Below are 11,246 nucleotides of genomic sequence, written 5' to 3'. Positions count from 1 at the left end.
GCTGGGAATTGAACTCAAGATCTGTGGAAGAGCAGTCAGTGCTCTTAACCACTGAGCCATCTCTCCAGCCCTATATGTTTGTTCTAAAATTCCTAGTGGTCACTGACTGGGTGATGGTTCTGCTAGGATAGTCATTATACCCAGCAAGGAGTCCTCTTTTCTGTCCATCAGTCTAGTGATTCCAGTCCAGGGCTGTAAAGCAGCTTCGAGCACAGGCTAGTGTGGAGGGCTCTTGAAGGCTGAGGAGTAAGGCCAGTCACAGCCTGTATGGGGATGCTGAGACACTGCAGGAGACTTTCAGTGATGTCCTGACATCTACTGTGAGGCTGGCAGTGGTTCTCAAAGTGTCTCTAGACCAGTTGACTCAACCTTGAGAATTTAATACAAAGGAGCAGGATCCCTTTGCCCAATCATCAGTTCAGAAAAGCTAGGTCCTGGAGCTGGAGAGATGGTTCAGTGGTTAAGAGCAGTTGATGCTCTTGCAGAGGTTTGAGCTGGATTCCAGCACCCACATGACAGTTCACACCAGGATGCATCTCCAGTTCCAGGGGATCTGACACTGTTTTCTGGCTTCTGTAGATACCATTAGTGCAGGCCACTTTCGAGAACATCTGGGCAGGCCTTCTGGACATCCGATGATGTCCACTTTCCCATGCCACTGTCATACAAATATTGTAATACAGAATCTTAACATTGGGCAGATATCTTAAATGGTTAAGACCTTTTAACTAGTTGGCAAGAAGAGAGATTTTCAATCCCCACACCCTGGTCTTTCTGCTCCTCTGTATCCCCCAGTGACTAGGCATAGGACAAGGGATGGAAGTGTTGTGCACTCTCCAGGAACTCAGACACCCTCAGTGATGAGGGCCTTTGGGGAGGTGGCCGTGGTTAATGTCCTCATGGACAGTGTCCCACAGATACAGCAGCACGTCCGATGTGACCCCAGTAAGTTTCCCATCCAGAGCAGAGTGGGTTTCATGTGACTCCTCTATCCAAACTCCATGGTTATCTCAGAGAGATGTAAACAGTCACTGGATTTGGGCCAGTCTTGTTCTGGCTGGGAATGGGATGGTCTATGGGGTCAGGGCAGAGGAAAACAGTGGTCTGCTTCCAGTGGAGGAGTGGATTCCTGGTGACACCAGAGTACGCTTAATAATACAAGAGTCCTAACTTACAGTCTACTCAACACAGGCAAGCTAAATTGCACTATTTTTGCAATTGGGAGTATTTTTGAAACTGTTGGCACTGTTTAAAAAAACCCTCAGGGTGGACTGGAGACATAGGTCAGTCGCCTGGTATTCACAAAGCCCTGAGTTTAATACCAGGGTGGGACTGAAGATTCAGAAATGGTGGCTCATGCCATCCCAATGCTAAGCAGTTGTAACAAGAGGATGGCCTCAAATTTGAGGCCAGCCTGAGTTATGGAATAGATTGCTTTAAAAAGGGGGTAGGGGAAAGCAGGGTATGGTGGTGCATGACTTTAATCCCTGCTTGGGAGGCAGAAGCAGAGGGCAGAGGCAAGCAGATCTCTGAGTTGGAAGACCACTTGGTCTACAAAGCAAGTTTTAGGACAGTCATGGTCATACAAGAGAAACTCTATCATGAAAAACAAGCAAACAAACAAACAAAAAATATGTATTGGAGGGGGAAAATGTCTTAGGCTTTCTGGGCCCTCTACCACCTTGAGGCAGAAGGGATGTCTGATAGTTTGCTTGGGCAGGTTTTGTTTTTGAATTTTGGTTTTGGCTTTTGAGAACAGGGTGTCTCTGTGTAGCCTTGGCTTGGCTGTCCTGGAACTTACTCTGTGGACCAGGGTGGCCTTGAATTTGAGGTCCACCTGCCACTGCCTCCTGAGTGCTGGGATTAAAGGCAAGTGCCATCATCGCCCAATGCTTGGTAGGTCTTAGGAAGGATTCTTGGAACTCTCGGCTAGCTCTGTGCCCTTCTGTGAACTCTGGAATTGTGAACAGAGGCATTTCTACTGAGTTCGAGGACAGCTGCATGAGAGTCTGTTTGAGAAACGGAACGTAATAGAATTCAAGCTTTCTTTGGAGATCATGGATTCACATGCAGTTGTAGAAAACAATTCAGAGAGTTCCCTTGAGTCGTCTTTCCAGTGGAAAGTCTGGCAACAGTACCACAGCCCAGAAGGTCAGGCCATGTCACTCATGAGACACACAGTAGTGTCTTAGCCAACCACTGATCTGTCCTTGATTTTTATAGTTTTATCACTTTAAGAGTGTTATATGGATAGGATGTAAGGGCAATTTGGCTGTAACATCATATGCTCCATTGATTGTGAAGTTGGTTTGGCTGATCTGGCTTCCTCCCTCATGGATCCACAAATTTGTCTAGAAGCCGCAGGCCAGCAGTAGACCTTCCCTGATGGAGTCCTGCTGTTCCTTTGAGGGCAGTAGAGTGACTGTGCTTCCCTGATCAGCCTCCAAACAGGCTCGCCAGAGGATTTTATAGATGGAACTGCACCGTGGGTAATTTTGGAGTCTGTTTTGGTACAGCACAGAACTCTCGTTGATCTCTCCAGGTGGTCGTGATGTAGTGTGTGTGTGTGTGTGTGTGTGTGTGTGTGTGTGTGTGTGTGTGTGTGTGTGTGTGTGTGTATGCATGTGTATGTGTATATGTGTATGTATTGTGTATGTGTGTGTGTATGCATGTATATAGTGTGTATGTGTGTGCAAGCAGGTGCATGTGTGTGTGTAAAGATTCATGTGAAGTGTGTTCTATCTCCCTCTATTACTCTCTACCTTTTGTTTTTGTTTGTTTGTTTAAGGCACAGTCTCACTATGTACTCCTGGCTGGCCTTGAACTTGCCACATAGTCCAAGTGGCCTTTAACTCACAGCAATTCTCCTGCTTTAGTCTTCAGAGTGCAGGGATTACTGGTATGCACCACCATGTTTGGCATAGTCACTTATTGGAAGAAAAAGAAGAGAAGGGAAAACAGGAAGAAAACCAAAATTGAGAGAGAATGTTTGGGGTGGGGTTGGCTGGGCTTTCCAGGCACCCCAGCCTGGCAGCAGGGGCCGAGTTCCCACACTCCACAGGCCCCTGCAGGACAGCTGATGGTTTCAGGCAGGAAGCTCTTGAAGATAAGGCTGCCGCTCCAGCAGATTCGCTGGGCTGTCTGACATCCCAGGCAGGGTTTCTCTCTGAGTTGGACTGCAGCTGGTCTCTGTAAATAACAGCCATGAGGCTCCTTGGAGCAGTGTCTCTGCCAGCCGGTGACTGTCAGGACAGCTCCTTCGCTTAGTGGGTATCCAGGTAAGAGGTGCTGCGCCAGGACACTAGGCCAGGGGTGGGCAGTTGTTGAACACAGGCAGGAGGGCAAATTTCCAAGCAGGGCTGGAGGGTGGAATTGACCAGGTGGGACTCAGTCTCAGATATAAACATCCTGGAGTTGATCAGTAAGTCAGACACCAGGTTTCCAGAGTTTGTTTAGCTCAGTAGGTAATGGTGGAATCTTCCAGGCAGATTCTGATCGATCAGTTCTTCCAGGCAGATTCTGATCGATCAGTTGTTATTACAGATGGAATTACAAGCCACTTAGGTTTCTTAAGAGGTGGAGTTTAAATAGATCATTTCTAACTCCAACCTGGGGGAGCGCCATACCTCAGGCTGCCATTGAGCAGCATTTATGGGTTGACAGCTCAGTCCTGTTCAGGGACCTACAGCTCCAAGGCATACTCAACTGTGGGTTTTAGGTGGGGTGGGGAGTGACCAGGAGGGAAGGACATTTCCTTCAGGGGAGCCACCTAACAGTGGATATTGCCACTTGGAAGGGGAGTAACTCCAAAGGGCAGCTGCTTGTTGTGCCCTGACACCAACTTTCGGGACTGGCCGCTGTGTTTGAATGCCCCCAGCTAGCAGCTCTGTATTAAAATGGTCAAATTTGTGGGCCATTGCATGGCACAATGGTACTTGATTTGATGAGATCTTGCCTGGGAGAGCAGAGCTCTAAGCCTTCACACTTGGCTTTCTCTCCAATCTTGAGACATCTGTGCCAGAGACGAAGGAGACCAAGCAGACCTCTCTTTACCATGGCGTCGGTCAGATCTTCCCTGTAGCCTCGTGGCAGGGGTGGGAGTGTCACTTTAGGACAGAGGAGGCTTCCAAATGACAGTGCTGTTCACAGAGGATACATCAGGGTCTGTGAGACCCAGGGCTTCACAGTAGGTGTTGAGTAGACATGTCAAGATATGTGTTTGTGTTTGGTTACTGTGTTTCCCCCTGGCCTACTGCCAGTTCATTCTTATGTTTCTTTTGTGAATTCCACATTTAATCTCTCCCCCGAGAAAGCTGTCTCTTTGATAGAAGTGGGCCCCCAGTCTTTGGGGCCCTGGCTAAAGAGATAAGGATGTTGTTTTTAAAAAGATTTTGGGCTTGCTGCATAGTCTCCGTTTATAAAACCAAATTCCTTTCCTGAGAGGCAACTGAACAGCACATGAGTCAGTGCTTCCTGGTGGACAGGGTGCCGCCCCGTGTGCCCACCTGTCCTGTTCTGGAGCAGGTCTGGGGAAGAATCTGAGAGAGTTGGAGGACAGGGCCCCACGGCATCCGCTAGCTTAGATGAGAGCTGATGGAAAGGGCACACAGGCAGGAGAGTCGGTGAGAGAGGAGGTGGTAGAGGACGAGCCAGCTTGGAGGGCTTCTGCATCTCTGCTCTCCCTGTCTGCTGTGGCCTGATCTTTTGTAAAGTCACACTTAGGACTTTCATGGAGGGAAAGTGGTGCCTGTCTTGCTGGATGCCTGCTGTCTCTGGAGGAGCATTTGTTTCTGTGGAATACGTTCCTGCGCCATTCTGGGAGCACTGAGAAAGGCAAGCATCTGAACAGTTTTTAATCTAACAAGCAGAGGGCGCAAGGGTCAGCGTTGCTTTGTTTGTTTGTTTTCATGGGGTCTCGTTTTATAGCCTTGGTTGGCCTCAAACTCATAGGAATCCCCTCTGCCTCTCATGTGTTTGGTAGGGGCCACCGTGCCCAGCCATTTGAATCATTTAAAAATCATGCATACGTATGTGTCTGTGCATATGTGCATGTGTGCGCAGGTGCCAGTAGAGGGCAGAGGCATCGGCTCTCCTACAGCTGGGGTTGCAAGCACTGGGAAACAAACTCGGGTGCCCTGCAGGAGCAGTGCATGTTCTTCAACCACTGAGCCATCTCTTTAGGACCCCCAAGCCCCTCCTTTTTACTTGATGATATTGGATCTTATTATGTATCCCTGGCCAGATGCTGGCCCTGGATCTCACTATTGGAGCCCAGGCTGGCCTTGAACTCATGACTTTATATTCTGCTTCCCAAGTGCTGGGCTGATAGCCGTGTACCATCATATGTGGCTTATTATTACCTTTGTGTCTCTACAGAGAAGGAAGCCGCTTAGGGAACAGCTGAGTGCTGCTAATAGCACGGTGGGGAGGCGTGCTTACCCACAGGCTTTGCACCCCCTTGTTTCTTGAATTGCTGGAAATTTCAGGACAAATGACAGCAGAGCAGTAATCCATGTGTGACAACCCCTAGGTCTGCAGAGTCCCGAGTAAGCTCAGCATTATGTTTCTTATGCATTTATGCATGTAGCCGTGTGTAGGTAACTTTGGAAAATGAGAAGTTAGAAGAGACTCTAAGCAGTGCTCATTCCTGCTAGAGCTGAGCAGTGAGTACCCAGGCCTCTCTAGAGAGGTTCCCATCATCCATGGTGGTTTTTCTCCCTCCCCACGCCCCTCTCCCTCCCTCCCTCCCTCCCTTCCCCCCTCCCTCTCCCTTTCCTCCTCCCTCCCTCCCTCTCCTCTTCTTCTTCTTCTTCTCTCTTCTCTCTTCTTCTTCTTCTTCTTCTTCTTCTTCTTCTTCTTCTTCTTCTTCTTCTTCTTCTTCTTCTTCTTCTCTCTCTCTCTCTCTCTCTCTCTCTCTCTGTGTGTGTGTGTGTGTGTGTGTGTGTGTGTGTATTTCCACCCCACTCCACAAACCTATCCATGTGTGCCATTTTCTGCTCCCAAACCTGATTTTGTAGTCTGCCTTGATTTGTTTTCCTTCTTAATAAAAGCAGAAACTCAGCAGGAACACAGTGTTTTCTCAGGCTACCATTTCCGCTTAAGCCCTTCTGCATGCAGTGGAGTTTTCTGCCTGTTGGCTCCTCACGGCTTTTGAGGATTCGACTATTACAGTAGTAGGCATCTCATTAATTAACCTCTGGCTGCCAGAGCTTCCCTTCTTGCCTACCACCCTACAAGCTCAGGATCAGAGCAACATAGGTTGGAGAGTGGGAGCCAGGCCTCAAACCCCAGCCTCCTAAGGTCAGACCAGTGTTGAGATCAGCAGAGCCCATGCCCTGCAGGTTCAGGATGTTGTCTTTGTGGTTTGAACTATACAAGGTCTTCCTCCCCTGAGTCCTTGAAGGCTGGAGGCGGCTTTCCATTATATACCTCTGGACTTTGAGTAAGATCCCAAGGTATCAAGGTCAGTGAGTCCTTTTGACTTATACCCTAAATACTATACACTTCAATCATGCAGCCCCATTCTTAAGCCTCACCTCTGCTTATGCTATTTCAAAGCTCTGCCCCCTCCCACCCATTCTTAAGCCCTGCCTCTGCTTAGGTGGGCAGTCTCCATCTACTGTCACTGAACCTTTTTGCTTTCTTGCCTCTTGTGGGGACACTTTTCAGGGCCAAAAGAGGAGTTTCAGATGGTGACCCTTCACACTGCAGGGACAGATGATTCATCACCAGATGCAGCTTTCCTTCTCTGACACAATAGTGGTAGTACGTCTGTGGACATCTTGACTCCACAGGTTTTGGGGAGAACCCATCCTTGGGAGCAAATGTGGCAGGGCTTTGGTGTTACCCAAGTGGGCGTCACCACAGCCAGATAGGGGGCTCCAAAGATTACGAAGGCTCCTGGGACTTGGTCTGTGTCCTCACTGCCTTGATTTGTTCTCTGTGGATAGGCGGACAGGATGATCTCACTGGCCGTGTATGTTCGTCCCTTGCCTCTGATGGCTGGAGTCAGGGAGGGATGCAGAACATCTTGATCTTTTGGACAAGCTAAACCATTCCTCTGTCCACCCAAGTTCTGTCGCTTGTTAGCCATGGGAGAACTATAGGCTTCTTTGACTGGAAAGACAAATCTAGCCCTGACCCCCTCCCTCCCCCAGGTTTTCTCTTCTCAGTTGCCCCGGCCCTGTTCTCCAGAGCTGTAGTTGGCCATTCCCTCACATTTCCCACGGCATCCAGTGAAAACCAGTCAGCCTTGCCTCCCCAACACACCCCAACTATGCCTTTCTTCTCTGCCTCTGCCATGGTGTCCCCATGACCCCTTGCATACTGTGGTTTCCTTTGTCTGGCCTCCTCACTCCCACTTATTCCAACAAATACAGTCTCCAAAGAGTCACCAAGTGGCCCTCTTATAAAGCTATACCCTGATCAAATGCTTCTATGTCGTTGTAGCCTTGGACTCCCCCCCCACCTCCAAAGGTTTCACAGTAACACCAGCTCTGAGTTTTCACTCTGTTCCACAGGGGGCTTTTTCTCCTTTGTGCTCACAAGGCCAGGCAACTTCTTCCCAAGCTCCAATCATTTACTCCATTCCCAAAACCCTCACCTCCCCGCCCCCTCCTAACCTCCTCCTTCCCCACCCTTCCCCATCTCTAGGTAGCAGCACAGCACATGCATGTCCAGGCCATCTTGCCCTGCCTCTTTCCCCAGGGGAAGATGGCCGGCTCTTTTTTGCTGCCTCTGGTTTATCCGTCTATCCTTTTGCCTCTTTAAAAAAGAGATGTATTTATTTTTATGTATGTGTATACTTCCATGTGTGCATGCACAGCGCCCACCCAAGCCAGAAGAGGGCGTTGGGTCCTACAGGGGTGGGAGATTACAGGTGGTTGTGCACCCGCATGAGGGCCCCGAAAACTGAACCTGGGTCCTCTGCGAGTGCAGAGGTACCCCTAACCACCCAATCACCTCTCCAGCCCCCGTCTGTCCCCCTTTCTCTACCTCAGCACCCGGAACTGTGTCTGGCAGAAGGTTGGCCCTTGGAAATATTGCTAAGTGATTAACTGACCCAGGGGGTTAGGTGCAGGGAAGCATCAGAGATCTTCTGGGATAGATAATGCTGAAACCATTGTGAGGCTCTGATACACAAAGGGGAACCCCTTCCCCCAGTTCCCAGACCCAGTTTTTAATAAATCCTTCTTTCTTTTTCTCTTGTCACTACGGTTGGCCTTTCTCATTCCCTCTCTTCCTTTTCTGCTTTCAAACCATCTAGTGTGAATCTCTGTTTGTACTTGGATGTCCCCCCTCCCCCCAGTCATGCTCCAAGCTCTGCAGGAGGCTCATGTCTTGTATAGGGGTCATTGTCTTCTTCCAGAGTCTGAGTCTTTGCCATTAGGATAAGTTGGAACTCTTGGGCAGGCCTTGGGTTTAGTGACTTGTTCTGAGGGAAGCTGGTCCCTACAAGTGACCTTCAGCAAAGGCTTAAAGAGAGGGGTCTGGGCACACATGGTGCTGTAGTTGCCTGGGAGCTTCAGAGTCTCGGTGGAGATTGGTAATTGGTATGTGACCAACCCAGAGAAAAAACGCGTGACTGCGGCCTGCTGTTTGCAATGCACTGACTGGTCAGAGCCTGTCACTGTTTATGGCTTCCTTCTTCCAGGAGTCAGCGTGCTGCCTGCACTCGTGATGATGAGGGACCTGGCTCTTGCAGGCATGCTGATCAGCCTGGCTTTCCTGTCCCTGCTGCCATCTGGCTGTCCCCAGCAGACCACAGAGGACGCCTGCTCTGTGCAGATTCTCGTCCCCGGCCTCAAAGGTAATGGCTAGTCTGCTGCTCTGGTGTGGCCTTGCTCGTGCCTCTGGGTGTCTCAGTCTCCTGCATGGCCTGGCACTTCAGCACACACTCACAAAGACTGGCTCCGGACCAGGTACTCCTGGGAAATCTGCCCATCTGTTGGGCCTGGGATTCCCTGACTAGAAGACCAAGGTTCCCCGACATTTAAACTCTAGTCAAGACATTGTGGATTGCTGGCTAGTGATGCATATGCAACACAGCCTCAGGAGCCTTGTATCAAGGTCCTCTCATGTGATCCTCTCCTGAATGAGCTGCACTGCTGAGGTCAGCCAGCCTCCTCCCTGCTCTCTGATGTCACAGTGTTTACATCCCATGGCCTGTAGGGATGAAGTCTGCTTGCAGAAACATTTGCAGAGAGTACCACAGCCCAGGGATGCCTGTGGCACTTCTTCCACTGACAATGAGCACATCTAAGTATTCCATGCTGTTCGTGAAAATGATGGACACACCCCTTCCATTGTCAGGTCAGATAACACCAAAGCAAGTGTGACCTGGCTGAAGGCTTTGTGTTCACAGATCTAGATCTGATTCGAGAAGACTCAAGTGGTAAATTGTTTCCATGAGCAAAGACAAAGCAGTACTAGTGACAGTGGGAAAGACGGCAGATGGAATGACAATCTGTTCTGATAGAAAGATGGCTGGGGGGCTGGGGCAGGTCTGTGCAGCTGGGCTCTCTGTGTGAGGGGAGAAGTCCACAGCAACCCTATGCCAGGGACATGACATTCTCCAGGGTTTGCTTATCAGCACGGGTAAGGAGCCCCTCCCACTCCCCTGAGCTTTGAGCAGTGTTGGAAACATCTTAGATCTTGATGACCCTTTTTGGGTTTTCTCTAAAGCCTCCAGGACCAGCTGGATTTAGAGTTAAGCATCCTGGGAAGGTTTCCACCATCTTGGGCAGAGGTCAGATTTCTTTTTGAGACAAAGGATCTCACTTTGAAGCCCTGGCCAGATGGGGACTCGCTGTGTAGCCTAGGCTGGATTGAAGAACTCTGCCTGCCTCTGCCTCTGGAGTGCAGGGATCAAAGGCCTGCACCATCATAGCTAGCAAAAGCAACGTTTTATGATCAAGTAGTTTCAGGACATAAAGTAATCATGGATAGATTTGGGGAACTGCATTAGGAGTAGGTAGCTTCAGAGCCTGGACATCAAGGTGTTTGTTTGGGGGCGTCAGAGGTCTTGTTCCCCTCTACCCACTGTGGGTGACATGGGAAGATTTTCCTGGAGAATAACATTTAAGTGAAGGAGTTTTTTTGAGAGATATAAAAATTATTTACAGGTCCCCCCATCCCCCTTTGTATGTGTGTACATACGTGTGTGTGCTTCTGTGGAGGCCAGAGGTCAGCCTCTGGTATTGTTCCTCAGGCACATCATCAGCTTTGCTCTGTGAGATAGGGTCTCTCAATGACTTGCTGCTTACTGATTTAGTCTATTCTGGCTAGCCAGGAGCCCCGGGGTCCTCCTGACTCTACCACCCCAGTACTGGAATTACAGGTGTATACTGCTATGCTTGGCCTTTTATATGGAGTTTGGGGATCAAGTCCAGTCCTACACTTGCTGGGGCAAGCATTTACTGACAGACATCACCCCAACCCCATGAATCATATTTTAAAATGTCTTCACTGGTGTGACACTTCCTGTTCTAGGGTTAAGTGCTGTGCCACCGTCTTTTGGTGAGTTGGGAATCAAGATGAGCAGTTTTCAATAAAATTAGAGACAGACCCAGGATGAAAGGGGAGGTTGGAGGGAAGTTTCATGGTGGGCGTGGTGACCTTCTTGCCTTCTTTTTTTAAGAGGTCAAGCCTTCAGGTAAGTGACAATGTAGTGGATGATTGTCTAGTTCATTCAGCCTTACCCTAATCCAGGTAGGGATTAGGGATCAAAGAGGCTGTGGTCAGGCCCAGAGCCTGACCTTGACCTGTCACTCAGCTCTCATAGCCCGTCCTTTCATTCATGCACACCCACTTGTCTGCCTCAAATGAGTGAGAGCCATGGGCAAACTTGAGGAGCTTTCTAGAAACTTCTAGAAAAGCTGGAAGGTGTGCTTACGGTTGCCTCTCAGTGGTTGGGGCCTTCCTTCAGCTGCTCTGAAGAGATTTCAGCCCCATGGAAAGGAGGGCCACAGTAGATACTTACTATGACACACACCATGACGCATGTACTAGGAAAGAAAACATGTTACCACCCTTACCCATCTTTGGTGGGTCTCTGAAGTGGTGGGCTTTGCTGTTGCTCTTCCGTGGGTGATCACGTCCCCTTTGGCCCTGTCCCTCTGTCTATCCCTCTGGACAGCCTTTGCATCCCTTTAGCCTGTGTGCCCATCCATGTCTCTTTCCTCTGCTCTGGCTGGCTGCTTCCTGCTCACCGCACAGCTTCAGTTTAAAGGCCACTTCACCAGGGA

At 49.6% G+C, this 11,246-nt stretch overlaps 1 protein-coding gene across 1 annotated transcript in view; it reads left to right on the top strand.

Annotated features, from left to right (window-relative positions):
* The first annotated feature begins 5,631 nt into the window (after window positions 1-5,631).
* Colec11 (collectin subfamily member 11) overlaps window positions 5,632-11,246 on the top strand; it is a 29,494-nt gene continuing 23,879 nt past the window's right edge. Inside the window, exons 1-2 of the mRNA XM_032908627.1 lie at window positions 5,632-5,663; window positions 8,654-8,809. Coding sequence (XP_032764518.1) covers window positions 8,680-8,809 — 130 coding nt within the window. The 5' untranslated portion in view covers window positions 5,632-5,663; window positions 8,654-8,679. The remainder of the gene's footprint in view (window positions 5,664-8,653; window positions 8,810-11,246) is intronic.

This window comes from Rattus rattus, chromosome 7 (assembly GCF_011064425.1).
Source record: "Rattus rattus isolate New Zealand chromosome 7, Rrattus_CSIRO_v1, whole genome shotgun sequence".
In the NCBI taxonomy this organism is placed as follows: domain Eukaryota; kingdom Metazoa; phylum Chordata; class Mammalia; order Rodentia; family Muridae; genus Rattus; species Rattus rattus.
The sequence above is the reverse complement of the archived record's forward strand: the minus strand, read 5'-3'. Positions and strand labels throughout refer to the sequence as shown.